This window comes from Agelaius phoeniceus, chromosome 1 (assembly GCF_051311805.1).
Source record: "Agelaius phoeniceus isolate bAgePho1 chromosome 1, bAgePho1.hap1, whole genome shotgun sequence".
NCBI lineage: Eukaryota > Metazoa > Chordata > Aves > Passeriformes > Icteridae > Agelaius > Agelaius phoeniceus.
Window position 1 is genome coordinate 6402902 of NC_135265.1, and position 19413 is coordinate 6422314.

Here is a 19413-nt window from a genome sequence, read left to right on the forward strand (position 1 = left end):
TATTTGGTAATTCATTTGGAACTGTGGTATCTCTCACAAATAACTTAAAAAGAAACTGTTTGAGGTACTACTGCTTAAGATAATTCACTGTGTTCCATGTGGTCATTAATCAAGCACCACCTATGTTATAAAAAGCTTCCTGGAACTGTGGAGAAAGCTGCCCTAGTAAATTTTTTTTTAACAGATTTTCCTAAGTTGTCTCCTTTGTGGTGTAAAATATAGGAGTTCCTGAACGTTGATTAATTAAATGATAGTCCTTTGTAGCCCTGGAACAAATTATCCAAAATTGACCATGATAAGAGTGGAAGCTGTTATTCTTTATGCAACTGATATGGTTTCTGAGGTTTTGATTAAATTACAAAGAAAGATCCAATTAACCAGTGATTGAATTAAGTGAATGACACTGTATTGATCATATTATTTTAAGGCACTTCTAATGAGTTTTAAAACCAGCTGAATTGTTATACGTGAAGATCAAGCACCCCAGCCACCACTCTCCCAATCCCATGATTTTTCAGCTGTGTCTGTTACCAAATTATGTATTTTAAGAACATTTGTTTCTCTGCCTTCATTGCACAGCAAGGAGATCCTCCTGGCACCCAAACTGAAATACAGCTTTAAAAACAAACTCATCTGTGAATCCAATATTTCCTGATGTACCCCTAGCAGAATTACTCCTGTAAAGACCAATGTTTTAAGCAATTAACCAATCAGTTAATTTTCCAATGTCACATTCTTAGGCAGAGTAACCAAAGCAGATGAAGAGAAGTGACATCTGCAGGCAAAACATGCCACATTTGCTGCTCCCCAATCAGCTCTACAGGCAGCGGTTACACACACATGTGGTTTAGATGCCTTAGGAGAAAAACAGCTCTTTTGCTTTTTTGCTCTTTAACTTCCATTTAATCCAGCTCAGGTTTTGTGGAGCAGAGAATTGCCTGCAATTGTCAAAGAGAATGGTGTGCAGCTGAGGCTGGCCCTGACTCTCTGGAGCTGATGGGAAGGGAGTGGAATCTCCAGAAAACATTTCACCCTGTGTTCACTATGTAATAGATGAGCCATGTGATGGTTGACTCTCACAATGAAATGGCAAATATTATGTATAACTTTTATAGATTTATTGTAGGAATGTGCCCTTTGTTGACAGAGTGACAAAATTATTCTTTGTTCTTTTAAAAAGGAAATAAGCTCAGAAGTTTCTCTCCTCAATTAGGTGAAAAAGGCATCTCATAGGCCTGGGAGACTTCACCTCAAACGTAAAGATCGCTAATTAAACAAGAGCCAAAAAGTCCTGCCTGAGCAATTTACTAAAAAAAGAAAACAAAGAAACTAATCACTTTTGTGAGGTGTTTTACTGAGGGCAAGAAAGCCTCTTGCACCTAGATCAGTTTTTCTCTGTAAAAAGTTTGTTATTTTGCCTTTTATTAAAATCTATATTATGTTTTACCCCCTCCTTGCATTGTTATCACAGGATGGCTTGGGTACTTGGGAGGGTTGGCTCATTACTATGGCAACACCTGGGCTCTAATCAAGAGGTAAGAAAGTGATCTCCACCATTGGACAGCAAAGAAGGAGTCCATGGACAAGACTTTGGGCAGGGCTAAAGGGTTAAAAATTTTACCATGGTGGGAAAAAATCCTTTGCTCCTGGTGCTGTATTATTTTCTCTATTCAGTCTTCTGTTGTATTTTTTGATAAGGTTTTAATAAACCTTTTAAATTTTTGGATGTGAGTACCATTTCTCACAACCATCACCAGTGACAAGACCTAGCCCAAGATTAGGACTTCTGGTGTACATGTCTACCTCCAGGTCAGTGTTGGAGCCTGTGGTTAAAGGGGAGCTTGTCAAGGCAGCCCCTGGAGCCCAGAAAACTCCCCAGGAGGAGACTTTACATTTGCTAAGTTAAAACACCAACCCAATTGGGTTTTTGTTGCTTTCCTCTGCACTGCAACAGAGGGGATCTCCCCCAGCTGCTACAGGGCTGACAGATCATAACCAGACATCCCACCACAGCTGGGTGGATTTGGGCAGGATCAATCCCAGCCCAGATGTCTCCCTCTGTGCTGTCACAGCCAGGTGAGAGGCCTCTCACTGTTTGTGAGTGAGGCTTTGCCAGAAGCAGAGAGCACAGGGTTCTCTGCTCTCCACAAGATGGATGAAGCCTCTTACCCAGGCTGGATGTGCAGCAGCAAAAGAGGAGGTTGGGAACAAACAACAATCCAACCAAAGTGTAGCCTCCTCCCAGAAAATTACAGGATGCTAATAAGTAACACAAAGGCAGGGGGTTGAGGTTTGTATGAGGGTGCGTGTTTGTTTTTGTTGTTGGATTTTTCAATGTTTACCACCAGCATAATTCCCCTTCAGCTGAAAGAAACCAATGGTTCAACTTTGACCTGAATGACAAAAAAAAAAACCCTTAGGTACTACATAAGAAGTTTCTTTGTAATTTCTTTGCTGATTGATTTGATTTAAGTGATGAGACCTAGAAATCATCAGTGCTTCAGATACACATTCAGAAAAGCAGTCAAGTGTGAAAAAAACCTCCAAGTTCAATGTAAAATTAGCACTGGGCTAAAGGTTTTCACACTAAACCTGATGAAAAACCCTGAAGAGCTGCAGCAGATTCACAATTCCATATCCACACCTTCAGCGCAGCTGCAGGGGATTCAGTACAGCAAAATAAAAATGGAGATGCAACTGCAAGCTCAGTTCAGGATTTAATTTTCTACTTACCTGTAAGATCTTTTTATTGTGGGATGCACCACCAGTAGCCAAAATCCTTGTTCTAGGCACTGCAATGCAATAGAAAGTACAAATCAGACTGACAGTGCAAGTGGTCAAGATTTGTGCTACTGAACCAAGTACAGTGAGAACAAGGAGGTGGGAGCCAGGGTTCTCCCTCTGTACCTCTAATTTACCTTCTGTAAAAAAGGAGATAACACTAATTACCCACTTTTCCAAGGCACATTAGAACTCTTCCTTAGAAGAGGCAACATAAATATTGCAGATCTATTATTATTGTAGTGCTATCAATGTCAGGGAGATTTGCAAAGGAGATACAGAGTAAGAAAGGCAGTGTTATTATAGTACAGCTCTGGTTTGAGGTCAGATTGGTTTGGCACATAGCTGTATATATACAAACTGACAGATAACCTTTAAAATCAGCAGTATTTTCCAAACTTATCTCCTCATGACGTTCACAGTCAGAGTTCACTGAAACCTGGGCAATCCCCATGCGCTTGAGTGACAAGGAACTGTGTCAAAAGGCAATTAGAGATGGTCTAAATCACTAAAATAAAATAAAAATTCTGAATCTTCATCCAGTGCAAACCCACAGCTTTGGGGGAGTTAAAAAATATACCCTGTGTTCTTTAGGCTTAAAGAAACCCATCCTTCCTTCTACATTCCTGAATGTCTGCCTCACCATTCATTTGTGTGCGTGCTCCTCAGGAGCACAGCGTGCAACAAGCCACAGAGCTATCCACAATCACATTTCAGCAAGGCATTCCAAACATAAACACTCCAAATGTTCTCACTGAAGTTCCTCAAAGGCTTAAAACAAAATAAATGCATAAACACTTTGATATCGTACATTTAAAAAAAATATCTAAACACTTAATTACCCTGATTTATGACAATAATAAGTGATACCATCATGTATACCCTCCCAAAAGGGAAATTTCACTGTGGTTATTGTTTTGTTATCTTAACTTCCTTTTTAATAAAAGCTAAAGATAATTTATTTCTCACAAGGCAAAGTTGGGCAACTTACACTGATGCCCTAAATAACTTATTGTCATTTATCCTTTCAAGTATCTTAATGACAAAAGCCCCGAAGACAGAATTAGAAACAATCAGAAGATGCAGCTCACCACACCATTTCCAGACCCCCATCTGGGTGCTCAGGTGGAGGCCAAGACCCAGACAAAGCATTGCATGGGGGACCCTGTTTAACTGATAAATTTAATTTTATTTTCCTCTTTGGAGGATATTCAGTGATGCACAAATTGGGTTTTAAAAGCCATTAGGATCTCTGTCAATGTCAGTAAACAAATAAAACAAACAGCAGAGTGATTCCTCAGGGAAAACAAGTTTCAATTATACCAACACAGAGTGACAGATTCCTGCCAAGATTATCACAACAACATAATAGCACAGAAACCAGTGAAAAATAACTAGTAAGCCTCTGTTCCTAGAAACCAAACCAAACTCTAAATTATTTGCCTGGTAGTCACAATTCTGCCTTGTTGAGAATATAAATCCTTGCAGAACTACATCCAATGTGAAAACACCACATTTCAGAGACAGACAGCAGGACAGGATGAGAAACAGACACACAGGCTACACTTCCCAGCAGCTCCAACCAAAGAATAAGCCAGGCTTGCTCTCCAGTGCCTCTGGAAAGGGGCCCCTGCTGGGTTCCCACCATCAGGAAAGAAAAGTGGGCAACATCAAAGTGCCAAAGCCAAACAGCAACTACCCTGTGAGAGCAGCAAACACAGCCCAGCTCAGCTACTTCTGCTCTGCCATCTGCACACCAGCTCTCTGTCTCAGGGCTTCTGCTCCCAAAAGTTTGCATTTGGAATCCAGGAATGGACAGGAGACTTTCTCCTTGCTAGGTCAGCACCTTCAGGTTTTGGCAACATTATAAATTCATGCCATCACTGTAATTCAAGAGACTTCTGTATCAATAAGTTATCAGAAATATAGGGCAATCAATAAGTTATCAGAAACATAGGGGCAAATTTACAGTGCCTTTTCTATGTAATACTGACCCCAAACAAGTAAGCATTTACCCCACTATCAGTTGATTTAGGTGTCTCCCAAGAGGCCAAGCCAGATCACAAGTGTAAAATTGTTTAGCATGTTGCTATCTTCACACCCACCTTAATCCAGATTAATTCTTTTGCAGCAAAACACTAAGAAATATTTCAGAATATACCTAACCTACTTGATAAAAGAAACTAACTTAATTTACACTGTGAAGTTTCTAACATTGGTTAGACAGCTCATGTTCTAAATTGGATCCACTTATGAGTAAAAGCACCCAAAAACCCCTGCTGAAACTACATGAAGGGCAAAACCATTCATTCTCCTCCTCTTTGAGTAAATAAGACAGCTCTCTCCACTGAAAGACATCCCAGCAGGTTACAGCCCAGTGAGCTTCAGCCCTCACTGTGGGATGACAGACTCTGAGCTGCTCTGCAGGTGGGACTGATCCATCCAGGCCACAAGGGAGCAAAATCTCAGGTGAATGGGGTGCTCTGCAAGTGCCCAGAGCAGAGACAACATCACGCCTCCTTGAGTTTCAGTCACTTTTTACAGACAAGGACTGTCTCTAAACTTCTGGAATTTGCTGAATTTTAGGTTTACTTCTTGTTTCAGTCTCTCTCCAAAGAGCAAGGAAAATACATTGATCACTGATTTCAGGGATTGTCTTTTTAATGCCAATAGTGTGTGCTTTAGTGAACAGTGGACATTCGCTCTGAGATGTGTAATTGGATACATCTTATAAATAAATAAAGCAAGCCCATCATTTATGTATAAAAGGCATTAACAGAGACATTGTTCATCCATCACCAGCAGTGTTCTCAGCCAGCTGTGTTTGAATCTGTCAGGAGCTACCATCCATCCCCTACAGCACTGCACAAAGAGAACTTCACAGTCTTACTAAAAAATCCCCAACAACAGTAGCAAACATAATTCAAGAATTCAATTCTTTAACAGTTGAAAGAATCAGATTTAAGCATCTTTTAATTAAAAGCTCCCTGCATACTACCTAACCAACCAGTTTATTTCCTTCTTATTGAAAAACTAATTATTTTTTTAGAGAGCTGATGCTGAATTTTAACCCTGTCTAGAAGGGTTACAGCTGCACATGGCACAGTGTTGTTCTGCCATGTGTACATCTTCTGGAGATCTATTGTCTTCTGTTGAACATGGTGATTGGCCTAACAAAATAGAGCTAAAATAATGGTTCCCACTGGACAGGAGGAGGGACAAAGCCCCAAGTAAAGAAGTTTCTGTGGGAAGTCTGAGCAAAAGGCACTTTCCCACAAGGCTGAGAAGGCAGCACGCTCTATGTGCACATTACTATGCACACAAAAATACTCACTGTGCCTGCCACAGAGATCCAGCAAGAACTGAGTGATGTTAAAGTTCATCTCCTGTCTCTTGCTTTCAGCCAAAATGTTGCTTTTATTGAAAGGTACATAGAGAAAAGAAAAAAAAAATCTGTCACTGAGAATAGAAGGAAATTACAATGATATATGTTCAGCATTGTCAGTGGTCCCAAAAAAACTGCAGTCCTGCATGACTGTATATTTACAAACACAGAGGAGGGGCAGGCACTGATCTCTGCTCTGTGTGACAGTGGCAGAACCTGAGGGAATGGCCTGAAGTTGTGTCAGGGGAGGTTTAGGTTGGATATTAGAAAAAGGTTCTTCACCCACAGGGTGGTTGGGCATTGAACAGGCTCCCCAGGGCAGTGGTCACAGCACCAAACCTGACAGAGCTCAAGAAGTGTTTGGACAATGCTCTTGCTCACATGAGGTGACTCTTGGGGATGGTCCTGCACAGGGCCAGGAGTTGGACCGTGATCCTTGTGGGTCCCTTCCAACTGAGGGCATTCTGTGATTCTATGATGATAAATCTAACTATCAAGAAAAATATTTACATTAGCAAACTCACCAGTCAGAAGGGTAATGCTGATAATTGTCACCAAAATCTTCTGCCACATCATTGGTACAGGGAGACTTGCAGGAGGTTGAAATTGAGCCTCCTGTCCCACCAGGAATGGGTCAGATCAGTCTGGTCACAGATCCAGATGCTGGAATTGGTGGGATGACTCCTGACCTCAGGGCTTTTGGATCTTGCTGTATTTCAACAGGACAGAAATGGTGTGTGTGCTACTACAGAATTTTGCTGGTTCATGCACCTCAAAGTCCAAAACCAGAATTTGACCTTCCATTTTGAGGCTGAAAACCCTTCAACTTTTTCATCTAAATTTTCAGTGCTACCCACAGTCCTGATTTGTACCCCAAACTCTAGGCACACGCTGACTTTCAAAACTCTTAAAAGACAATTCCAAGAATTCATTCAAACAGCTTCATAACATCCTTCTCATCACAAGTGAATCCATAAATAAAACAGAACAATAGAACATGTATTCAAAAAGCAGCTGATTATGCACATGAACCCACGCCAGTTATAAGCATGATTGCAAATAACTGCAATTTACAATTTGCAAGCAACAAGAAAAGCCCCTCCTTTATTTCTCTGATTAACTTCAAAGACTATAATTTTTTAAACAGTATTTGCTAGCTTTTCATTCCAAAAAAAAAAAAGGTTTTTTTGTCCCATTTATCAAACAAATATTTCAAAATCATCCTCCTCGCTTATTAACTCTTCCAAAATTCATGCTAATCTTCTTTATTCATATAAAGACACTGAAATTTAACTCCTGCTATGGTAAAAGATTTCTCTTATCTAAACCCTTTGTAAATATGGCCTTTTATGTCCCTGAGACTTCTAGGACTGGGTCCTAAACAATATCCACATGAATGAGGCAAGAGTAATGGAAACTGGAATGTACTCTTTTTCTCCTTTTCCTTTTTAATTTAGACAAATACAACTGCCCAAGTAAAAGACATTCAAAAACTTTTTTAGATGTGTTTCTGACTTTCACTTTGAAGCATCAGCTAATTTATTACTGACAAAAGCAAGCCAGGTCTGCCATAGAGGATGGTTGCTTTCTAACTGGCAAGTGAAGAAGTTTTCATATCTTTTGTAACATGCTTTAATTTCACTGAGTATTGCTTAAATGTTTGTCAGGAATTTTCCAGACACAAAATTTAGTCTTATTTTTTAAATGCAGTGCCTGGGGAAGAAAAACAACTTTTACAGATAGAATTGATCATAAGCCTCTAAGGCCACTGGAGTAGAGCTACCATTAAATCAGCTGTAATTCAACAGAGGGGGGAAAAAGTCTGGATTTTCTCAGCAGCAATGACAAATTTGCCTAATATTCTCAACATTTATGCTACTTATATAGATAAAGTCTCTGCAATGATGTGGGGGAGACCAGGCATGGTTCTTCTTGCTCACACTGCTGCAAGGCGAGAATAACAGCACTAAAATGAGCAGAGGAGCAACAACCAAGTGGAAACAGAGTAGGAGCAGTTTAGTAACCAAGGCTCATGAGCCACTGATAGTCACAGGCCACCTTATGTTCTCAAGAAATTGTTCTTCATGAAAATGTCAAATTTGGCTTTCCTAAGACTTTATTTCAATCAAGACAAAACTTTAGGATTTCAGAACCTGAAGCTTGAAGACACAAAATCATTTATTGAAAATCCTTCTAGCCTAGCTCAACTCAGAGGTTAATTTAAAATTTAATGTTGACCCAAAGCCTTCTCCTTCTTGATGGATTTCAAGAAGAAATAAACAGAGAAAAACATGCACATAAATTACCTCTTAAGAGCAGTTTAAATTACTGCAGATCACCCCAAAAAAACCCCACACAGCCCAAGAGGTACTCCAGAGAAACAAAGTCTACTCAAGACACAATTCAATTTCCTTGACTGCAGCAGAACTATACTGCAGGGAAAACTTTGGTACATGAGTGGTAAAGACTTCTTTGGGAACAAGCAGATCAATAGTCATAACATTGTTATAACATATACATTGAAGCTGGCAACAAGGCTTCTGAAATATTTGCAATTCTTGTAGAAATGCTGCAGAGCTGCAATTGCTTATCAATTCACAGTGGTTTTTAATTTATTTTTTTTAGACACAGATCTCTATGTGGCAGAAGGTTATGATGAAGCCTGGGACAAATTCCAAAGGTAAGGTTTCAAAAAAAAATTCCACAGCTCAGCACTAGAGCGTATAGCAAAGGGGGGAGAAAAGCAGCAGATTCAGACAAATAAATTTTGTAGATAAAGGTTGAATATTTTGGAAAAATATTTCTCTGAAGCTTTTAAGGAAAGAGATGGAAGAAACAGCAGAGGGGTTGGAACTGGATGATCTTTAAGGTCACTTCCAACCCAAGAATTTCTGTGATTCTATGAACACAAGATCTGTTTGGTCAACACTGAAAATGGATTGAGGGAAGTCCTCTTCTGAAGACATTATTACTAGAAGTAATTAAATGAGCAAAAGATAGCAAAGTTCATTAATTTCTAGGTTCTCAATGAATTCATTAAAGAAAAAATAAGTAACATTTCATGAAGTAGTAAGGTAAAAAGGATTTATGTACTGATGTAACTGCTTACATCAAGTTTTCTTTTTTTTTTTTTGGCCACTCAGTTTCCTCTTTTGTTACCCAAAGTTTGGATATTATAAGAACTGTGTGTTGGGGAAAATGCTAATAACCACAAAAACTATTCAGCAGTTGTTCAAACATCTATAAAGTAGCCAAGGCTCCAATTAAAGGCTTAACCTAACAAAGAACAACCCTGCTTTGATTTACCCTATGTTGCCACAATTATTCATGAGACTCTTGGCAACACCTCCACCTTCCACTGCAGAATTCCTGTTATTCGGCAAATAAACGAGAGATCTGGAACCAATGTGAGAAATTAACTGAGTCCCAAAAAATGTTCTGAAGCAGGTGGTGCCAGTCTGAAAACAAAACCTAGAGGAGATGCAAACCAAGCATGTTAAATCTGGCCATCACATCCAGTTTTTTAATAACATACCTGCAGACAGCTCCAAAACAGTAAAAGATCAGAGTGGACCATTTCCCTAAATGAGAACACACGAATTTCACAGTGATCCCAGAGTCCAGATCTGTAATCACTGAGCTACAGGGACCCTAAAGAGACACAGAACCTCAGCTAAAGTGACTGAGAATTTGCTGTGCCTACTGACTGTTTTCATGTTTAATACCTTTAAATAGTTGCACTCTTCCCATAATTTATATTTTTATTCTTTAAACTTCTAGTCACTTAATCTTTGTGGCTTTAGCCTTCCGGTCAAAATGTTACTATTAAAATTAGGTTTCTCCTTCACACGTTGGCACTTTACAGACCACAATTAAATTACATCTTCTATTTCTTTTAAGCTAAGGATATTATGATCAGCCACTCATTAAAAGGCATAATTTCAAGACCACAAACCACTGATGCTTAGTGCTGCTGGTCTAATACCATTGCCTTGGTCTTCACCTCTGAAACCACTATCAAAGCAAAGGGCAGAGTTGGTAAGAGCACTAAAAATGTCTGTCCCAGAAGTGCCTGACTGCATGATAGCCTATACAGATATTTACAAGCTTATAAAAACTCCTGATAACTCACAGAGGACCTTGCACTGGGAAAACCTCCTGGGAGAACTTTTTGGAGGGAATGTTCTGGCTCTGTCTGTAGCTCCCCAACAGGCACATTCCCTGCAGGGCCATGTGAGAGGAGTGGCCTGTGGTCCCCATCACAGTGAGCTCAAGGTTCTGCCCTGAGCTACATCCCAGTGCCTCCTGACAATTCCTGCTGCTCAGCTCCCAGGCTAAGGTGGGACACTCACCAGAGACAGGCACATGCAAGATATGCTCACAAATTAGTTTTAATAAAAAGACTGCTGCTACCTTAGGCATTCTCCACTGACTAAAAGCAATTTTTTCAATGTGCTGTGTAGGCATTGCAGCACAGTTCAGTATCTCCTCAAAGTATTCTGACACATGAGAAACTTGTGCTTGAAACTCAGCAAAATACACACCCTCCCACACATATCACAATTCTGATGTGTGTAAGTACCACATGGGGCTTTACAGATCACCCTTCAGTAAATAATGCTTGTTACTGACTTATTCAGGAAGACAAAGAACACAGTTTTTAATAAAGATTTGTCCTCGTACACCAATATCCAGCCTTGAAAAATCTTCTGAGGGAAATGGAAAATTACATTGGCAAATCAACATATGACACCATCCATTGAAGGTTAAAATGAGAAAAGCAAGCAAGGAGATAAATGAGCCAACCAAGGTCACACAAAATCAGAAGAACAAGCAAGAACAGAACAAAGGCCTCTTCATTACTTAGATCAAAAATGCATTCAATTCTGCATTAGTTAATCTGCAGAGCATGAGCATCAGTAGCAAGACATGTCCACAGGAGAAAATATAATAATAATGAGCTGCAAGTTCAGCATTACCCAAAGCCACAGGATGTGATTAAAAGGCACAGGGTGCAATGACCTGACCTTGAATGCCACTCAAGTGATGAGAAAAAAGAATGTGCTACCAAGTATTTTGACTCTGGAGAAACACAAAGCACAACAAACCTGGGGGGAAAATGAGTTTGGGATCTAGATTTTCAAAGCAGATCTTTACCAGGTCTCAGGTCTGCTCTGCTTCCCTCCACACCCGCCTTTGTGCCTTATCAACAGCAGCAACAAAAGCCTCTGGAAATGCAACAGAAAAGAGTCAAGCCCGAGCAATATTTTATTTTTGCAAAGGATAAGCCTGATAAAAAAAACCAGAAAAGAACTCCCAAAACAAGGCAATTTGGGTGTTTTCTTTAAACATTTTTTCAAAAGAATTATTACAACTGTTTTGGCATCCACAAGTATTGCCTGTAGCTTTTCATCTCCTAGTCCAGGAAGGCTGGTTTGCATTCATTCAGTAACTTGTGAAGAATTTTTCTTCTTGATTTTTGTCTTTCATACCTCCTACTTCTCTCAATAGAAAAAATCTACAGCTTGAAAAGTACTTCACAAGAATAAAATTCATTGATAGGACGGTGTAACTGCTCACCAAACAAGAGCTGAGATAGCAGAAAATCTGTTTGTTTGGTTTGTTCAGTTAAGTTCCATATATCAAGAAGAGAAGAAAATAAATCGAGGCAGTAACATTTTTCTCCCTAAAAACTACACCAGACCTACTCACAGAGAAAAAAAAAATCATGCTGACCTGCTCTATGTGACTGTGCTGAGTTACTTCACTCCTCTGAACTCATTCTTCCTGTACCTAAAGAACACAGCACTGGGGACCACTTGTACCAGTTGGGTCTCTGAGCAGCACTAAAGCCTTCTGTTATTAATAAATCTCCTCCTTTCCAAGTGGATTATTTATAAATGAATTCTGTGACCTCTGGCAGGCCAGAACTAAACAGAGAATACAGTTTGTTCCCATTTAACTGAAAAACAAAAGCTATGGAAAGATGAATAGAGAGAAGCAATTAATATTTCCTAATAATTGTCACGGTGAATGGGAGAGCTGCTGTGTTTCTCAGGGTTTCTGCTCAGAAAGGTTCCAGGTAACTATTCATTCACAGGGCTGGGTTCATGTAAATCAGATGTTGTTGCCAAGCAACTATAGGTGCTAAGGAATGAAATACAGTCTGCAGAAACCTAATAGCCTGGAGAGAAAAAGGACTACAATCAGAGATTTATGGCATATATAAAAGGGAAAGAGTCATTCTCCCACACACAAAGAACACAGATACTTTATAATAAATGTCCTTAGCATGTTTTTCTAAGGCATAATTAAGCAATAAAATTCCCACTACACCCCAAATCAAACAGGTACATTCCTTTTTTTTTAATCTTTTGCTCATTAAACTTTCTAGAAATAGATCTTGAGAAATTAGGTACCAAGACAAAAGGTAAAATTTAACCCAAACATCTTTCTTTTGTCCAAGAAAGCTGTTAGGTATACAGACAGCACTGCAACTGCCAATCAGCTTTTCACTTTACCTTCTTATGTTTTTATACCATGCTCATTAACATTGCATCTGATCATCAGAAATTCTCTTTAAGCTTATTAAGATTTTAAAATATTTTTAGCAAGTTAATTAGAATACATTAACAGAGCTCATCTGTGTTCACCCATCATGCATATTTTATTTCATTCAGGCAAATTGCTTTTAAATGAAATATTAGATCTAGGAGGGGTGCACTGTTGGGTACTGAACAATACAACCCCTCAGCACAAACATACTCTCTCACACACCCTAATAGCTTCATGCCACTGAAAAGTGGGGACTTTCTGATGACAAAGGGCTTTTTATTCCTTTTATTTATATTAATAATTCTATTATATATTGTATAATAATATATAATATTAATTATTTATAATAATTCCTATTATTCCAATCCCCTGCAGCTGTGCTGTGCACACATGGACCTGGTGCAACATCCTTGTACCTGGACCATCCCCTGTTGCCCTCACATTCCCTGTACAATCAATAAAAGTTAAAGACTAAAATTGCAATGGGAACCAAAGGTTCAGCTAAGGAGAAGAAAAGAACATTTTCAGCCCCTCACTCTGTAATTTTTACAGATCCATGTTTGGTGGGTTTGTTTTTCTCCTGCTGATGGTGCCTGAGGATCTCACAGGATGCAAAGGCAGGAGCCCAGTGAGACTCTGGCACAGGACTCTGACAGGCAGGGATGCACATGGGTCTGGCAGAACAACCAGAACAGCTCACAAAGGGTGAGCCTGAAATACCCTGAACCTTTGCTTTAGCCATCATTGGAAATGCCTCCCTCTAATGTGCACTCAGTGTCACCAAGTATAACTGAATAATAATTTCTGAGGAAAAAGGAGATGACAAAAATTACCTTGGAATATTTTTAGCATGAGTCTTGCAGAATTTTACTCAAGTCAGATGAAGTCCATTCACTGGCCACTGAAACTTAACTACAACTCTACTAATAATAAGATGTTCCTCAAGTTCCTGATATACCTTCACTCAATCTAGCCAAATAAGATATCTTTGAAATTATTCCTTTATGGCCCAAATGCTTTCAATCTGAGGAAGGATGGAAAAATCACACTAATTTCACCAACAGTTCTGAAGTTAAGCACTTACTTTTAGAGATCTGCAAAAATAAAAGAATAAAAAAAGTTTGCCAACCTCATGCTTGATTCAGATTTTGCACTCTCACTGCATTTCAATTAACCTGCCACAGATTGCAGAGCTGACATATTTGATTCAGATAGTAAAGAAAACACTCTTTAAAATAAACCAGGTCTGAATCCTTTGATGAGTGATCATACAATCCATATCAAAATACACATTTAAGTCTCAGTCACCACACATTTCATGATCTGCATCATTAACACTGTCTGGATTGAGGGATTTTGATAATCTCTTTGACAACCTATAGCAGTTCTTTATCTCCAAGGCACTGATGCCTTTTAACCAATGATCATTATTTAGGTATGCTTTGTGCCTGTAGCCTTCCCTGAGATGTTAATCTCCATAATTCAAGAGGCTGCTCTTTTATAAACTGCTGCCATAAACCCCATGTTTTTTTCCACTAATGAACCCCAAAATCAGGCGTGTTTCATTTAGCATTTGGCTGAACACATCAGCCTTGCTGACATGGGGATATTTTAAGCACAGCTGAGCAATTCTATGGAAAGTTCTTCCAAAGGCCAGGAGAAGAGAGCTGTCTCAATGGACGGAGCCCCTTTTCTCTGGATAAATCACTATTGATTGCACTGAACCCAAACCCACCCTGCCATAACCTTTTCCTCCTATTTCTACATTTATTAATCAACTCACACATCAAAAGCATAAGACACAGTCTGCACTTTTTTCCCAAGCTTGACCAAGCAGTTTTATGTTTTAAAGGAATTCTCAGCCTTTCACAGCTAGAGAAGAGATTTCACCTCCCTGCTACAGAGCTGGAGTCCAGCAGCTGCCTTGGCCACAGGGATCAGCTGGGATCTCTCCCCAGATGTCTCTGCATGCTGAGTAATGAGCCACACAATCCCAAAAACCCATTTTCTGGCATTAAAAAACAAAAACTGCCTTGGTTTATTTTGTAGCATTTAAGCAGAGATATGTCCTATCCTAAGAAAAGAAAAAAAAAACCCACATAGAAATCAATATAAATTTCTAGTAACACCCTAATTGCAAAGAGTAGAGCTTGAATGAGCAATGAAGGCAAACCAACATTTAAATGTCATTTAGAGTGACCAAAGACATCGAAATACGTATACAATTAAGTGTATTCTCTAGAAAAAGGAGTGGGTAAAGTAAAGCATGACTACCAGACAATAGTACAATAAAATGCAATTTAGCAGAGCACATTTTGTCATTGGCCTACCCTGGCACACACTCCTTGTTCTTACAACAGAAACAGTGACTCATTTATCCAAAAGCCAGCACAATTTTAACAAACCCCTATAAAGTCACTGCTAGAGCTGCATCTGGAGCACAGCTATACTCCAGCTCACCTGGCTCAGGGTTTAAATGACATCCTGGAGCTCTCCAGTGCTTTCAGAAAGTTCCCTGTTAGCCCAGCCTTCCCTAGAGCAGCTCAGAGTGTTATCCACCCCATTCCCCACCTGCCTCTGTCATCCCCTCCAGAGAAGTCTCAGCTATCTTCATTAAAAAGCGGAAAAACTCCTCCTGTCCCAAAATGACAAAAACTCCCCTTCTCCCCAAAACACAGCACAGAGGACTCAGGGCCCATTCTTTTCTTTGAATTTTCTTCTGCAAAGGCCAAAATCTTCCACTACCTAAAACCTAGCCCCAGCTAAGTATGAGACATTACTGAATAGCCACTGAAACTATTTTTAATTTTTAATTTTTTTTATTATTATCATTATTGTTGGTAAAGTAAGAGGGTGCTCAGTTTTTTTTTTTCAAATGCAAAAGGATAGGATTTTCCACTCTGGGTACCTGAGATGTGGTTCACCAAAATGGAGCATACTCTGTGAGTCCCTTTCACTTCACCACATCCAACCCCCACAAAAAACAGCAGTCAACAAAAATGTACAACATCTTTTCCCAATTTCTCACAGTTAACACATTAAGTGGCAATAAAGGGTGCAATGACTTTCCAAGGGCATGTACCTGTTTAATTATTCAAAAGAAAATTGACTCAGGCACCATGGTATGAAACACTGAAATATGCAAACGAAGTAAATGATGGGGGAAAGCAACAAAAGAGAAAAAAAGGGAGAGGAACATATGGGGGCAAATTCTATTCATCTTGTGTCTCTGAGTTTCTCTACATACATGTGTGTAAGAAGGAAAGCTTGTGAAGTGACAAAGAAATTATTATTTACTCATCTCAGTACTCTGACCAGGGTCTTGAAACAATCTAACCATGCCTAGAATTTCCTAAGAGTGTTATTTTCACCTATATACATGAAGCAATTTCAGAAAAAGGAATGTTTACACCTTTCTCAACAATCAAATCTTACTGCTGAGAAAACACTTGTTTCAACACAGGCTGTATAGAACAGAAGAAAAGATGCAGGACCTGATCCATGAGTAGATCTCATTTATTCTAAATTAAGGGTCTGAAATAACTCACTAAAGTAATAAGACCAGCTTAAGAGAAAGGTATCATAACACCAATTCTAGCTATTTGTCCATAAAACATGAATTTCCCATTAAAACAAAGAGCATTTGACTTTACCTTGGACCAGAGCAAATGTCTTTCCAATCAAGACATCCAGTGAATTGAATGTCTCTTGTAAGCAGGTGCTACTGTGTTATATTTTCATCCAAACTGCTGAGAATAAGCCAGAAGAAAATGACAAAGTAAATTGAACAAGAAAGTGTCTGATCTTGATGAATAATTCAATGATGCAATGCAACAAATAGTGATTTTTTTTTTCCTGGTAAAGGCAGTTTACAACTGTCCTTTGCTTAGAAAAATGACCTTCTGATGGTAATTATACTTTTGTCTTTAGGCACTGGATGACAGTCTTAGTAATGCTCATGATTCCAGTTCACAGCTCTGCTGCTGATCTCAAAGCACTCCATTCCTGCTATACCATCTAATCCTTTTTTAATAACATAATCCAGCTGCTGAAGAACTTCAACTATAATTTCAGGCACACTGGCCACTGACTGCTCTTTAACTATTCTGGCCACTTTTCTGAAGTCTTAAAAGGCACCAGAGAACCACAGAGCCACAACCAGAATCCACGGGTTGGAAGAGACCTTAGAGCTCATTGAGCACAACCCAGCCCCAGCACCTCAACTAAACCCTGGCACCCAGTGCCACATCCAGGCTTTGTTAAACACACCCAGGGATGGGGACTCCACCACCTCCCTGGGCAGCCATTCCAGAACTTTATCACTCTTTCCATTAAAAGCTTTTTCCTAATATCCAACCTAGATTTCCTGTGGCACAGCTTGGGACTGTGTGCTCTGGTTGTGTCAGTGCTGCTGCAGAAAGAGCCCAGCCCCAGCTGAGCACAGGCACCTTTCAGGAGCTGCAGAGAGTGATGGGGGCAGCCCTGAGTCTCCTTTGCTCCAGGCTGAGCACCCCCAGCTCCCTCAGGGCTTCCTCACAGGGTTTGTGTTCCCAGCCCCTCTGCAGCCTCCTTGTCCCCTCTGGATGTGCTCAGTGTCCCAAGGTCCTTCCCAAGCTGAGGGGCCAGAGCTGGACACTGGACATTCCCATTCCCTGAGGAACTGCTTGACTGCATGGATAAAAACAGGCAGAGAAAGCATCACTGCCACTCCACAGTCAGCACAGACAGGAGGGAGCCTGGCAGTTTTAGGCTGTGACACACCAAAGTTGGACTTGTTGCAAGAAAAGATTCTGATAGGACAGCAAGACACAGGAATAGGTTAACCACCATTCCCATTCCCTGAGGAACGCCTTGACTGTGTGGATGACAATAGTGCAGACACAGAAAATCTTCACTCTGCCATGACAGAAAAGTCACTGCAGCCAGGATTACCAGAGCACAGGTCCAGAACAACCATGGCCATGCAGCCTAATGAAAACAGAATTCACCAGGAAAGGGCTGAGCTGGAACAGTCTCTGTTCTCAGAAGTATGGTTTTTATTACCAACAATTAAAAAAGGCAAATAAGAATTGCCCTGTAGCATCCAGTGATGCCTTGTGAAGGCTGCCCTAGAACAGAGACTAGATGGAGTTAAATAAAGAATAAAGTAGGGAGTTATTAGAAGGCCTCAATGGATCCACCTTGGGCAGCACAAGAGCTCAGCCAGGGCTGCACCCAAAATGAACCACCACTCACAGGGTCTCCCACTTTTATAAGTTCTGCTCCATTTTCATATTGAAGTTAATTGTCTAATTACAGTTTTAACCTATGAAGTCCCATCCTTCTTGTTTTTCTCTCTTCAGTCCACGTTGTTTGTGGTCTTGGGCCTGAGATTTGGATCATTTGTCCTTGGTCCCCAGCTAGAGAAGAAATTGTTTTGTCTCCCTACTCTGTGCAGAGAGCTCACCATCCCCTGATATGAAGCTCAGAACTACACTCTAAAGCAGCACAGAATCTGAAAAATATAAAAGTTAAAACCCGAGGCATCACCAGAATAAAGACTCTGTTGGAAGAGCCCCATCACTGGGGAGATGAGCTCAGCCTGGTGATAACCAGAGAAATCTTCCCTAGGGCTGTGGCACAGCACAATGTATTCAGGTCTTTCTGTAAGCCATTCTTCACATATCAGTATTAAAAAAGGGACTTTTTCACCAGAAGATCATGACTGAGAAAGGCCTATTTTGCCTTTTTTCATTTACTCCTCACTCATTGGGCTCTACATCACTCCCTTGGTGCACAATCTTATTATGACAAAAACATACAGCAAATAATACAGTCTGTTGTAGGTTATCAATACAGCCAGAAAAAATAAACAAAATTAAGAAAAAATTAACCCTACTAAAATTTGTCACACTTGACAGAACCAGGACTGTCTTAAATACAAGTAAGGACACAGGCATTCAGGTGCCTCTTTTCTGTCTCCTGCAATATTTCAGCATTTCTTGCTCATGAATACTCAGATTACATTTGGCAAGTTGGCAGCACTTCTTAGCACCTAACGATCTAATAAAAGTTTTTTTTCCTCTGTGCTAGACAAATCTGCCCACCTTCAACCTCTGCTACCCATAAAACAATTTATTCAAGTACCTTTACTCTGAGCACAGTTAACCTTTGCAATGTACAAAAGCTTCTGTGCCTCATAAATGAACAAAGAGCTCCTAATGAACAAAAAATACTTTCCTGACTAAAAGTTTAATAATTATTCTGGGAATACAAAGTATAATATTACTACCCATATAGTGTACATAATACATTATATAGCTCATGCATCTTCTTTTAAAAGGTTTCTGTTTTCAAATTACTATTGTGTAAGATTTCTATGCACCACAAGGATACATTAGGTTACTGTGGATTTACACTGGGAATCAGAAAAAGAATAAGCATGAAAAAGAAAATTCACACTCACACTAGTTAAAAAGCCAAAGGATGAATGTAAGGGAAAACAAGATTAATTTTGTTTTCTTCATTTCAAGGTTAAACCTCAAAGAACCTTAACATCTCACACATGGGTGCAAGTTTTCAGTGCATGGTCCATGAACTCCTGGCAGCCCATAATGTAAAAGAAACACACTGGTTGCCAAGGAGACTTGAACTTACCATGCAAGAAGTCCAGTCCCACAATGAAAAATTTAGGGACCCTAGAAATTTTAAGC

At 39.7% G+C, this 19413-nt stretch overlaps 1 protein-coding gene across 1 annotated transcript in view; it reads right to left on the reverse strand.

Moving 5' to 3' along the window:
* Nucleotides 1-19413, reverse strand: part of XYLB (xylulokinase) — an 82921-nt gene that overhangs the window by 11970 nt on the left and 51538 nt on the right. Inside the window, exon 16 of the mRNA XM_054639079.2 lies at nt 2734-2792. Coding sequence (XP_054495054.2) covers nt 2734-2792 — 59 coding nt within the window. The remainder of the gene's footprint in view (nt 1-2733; nt 2793-19413) is intronic.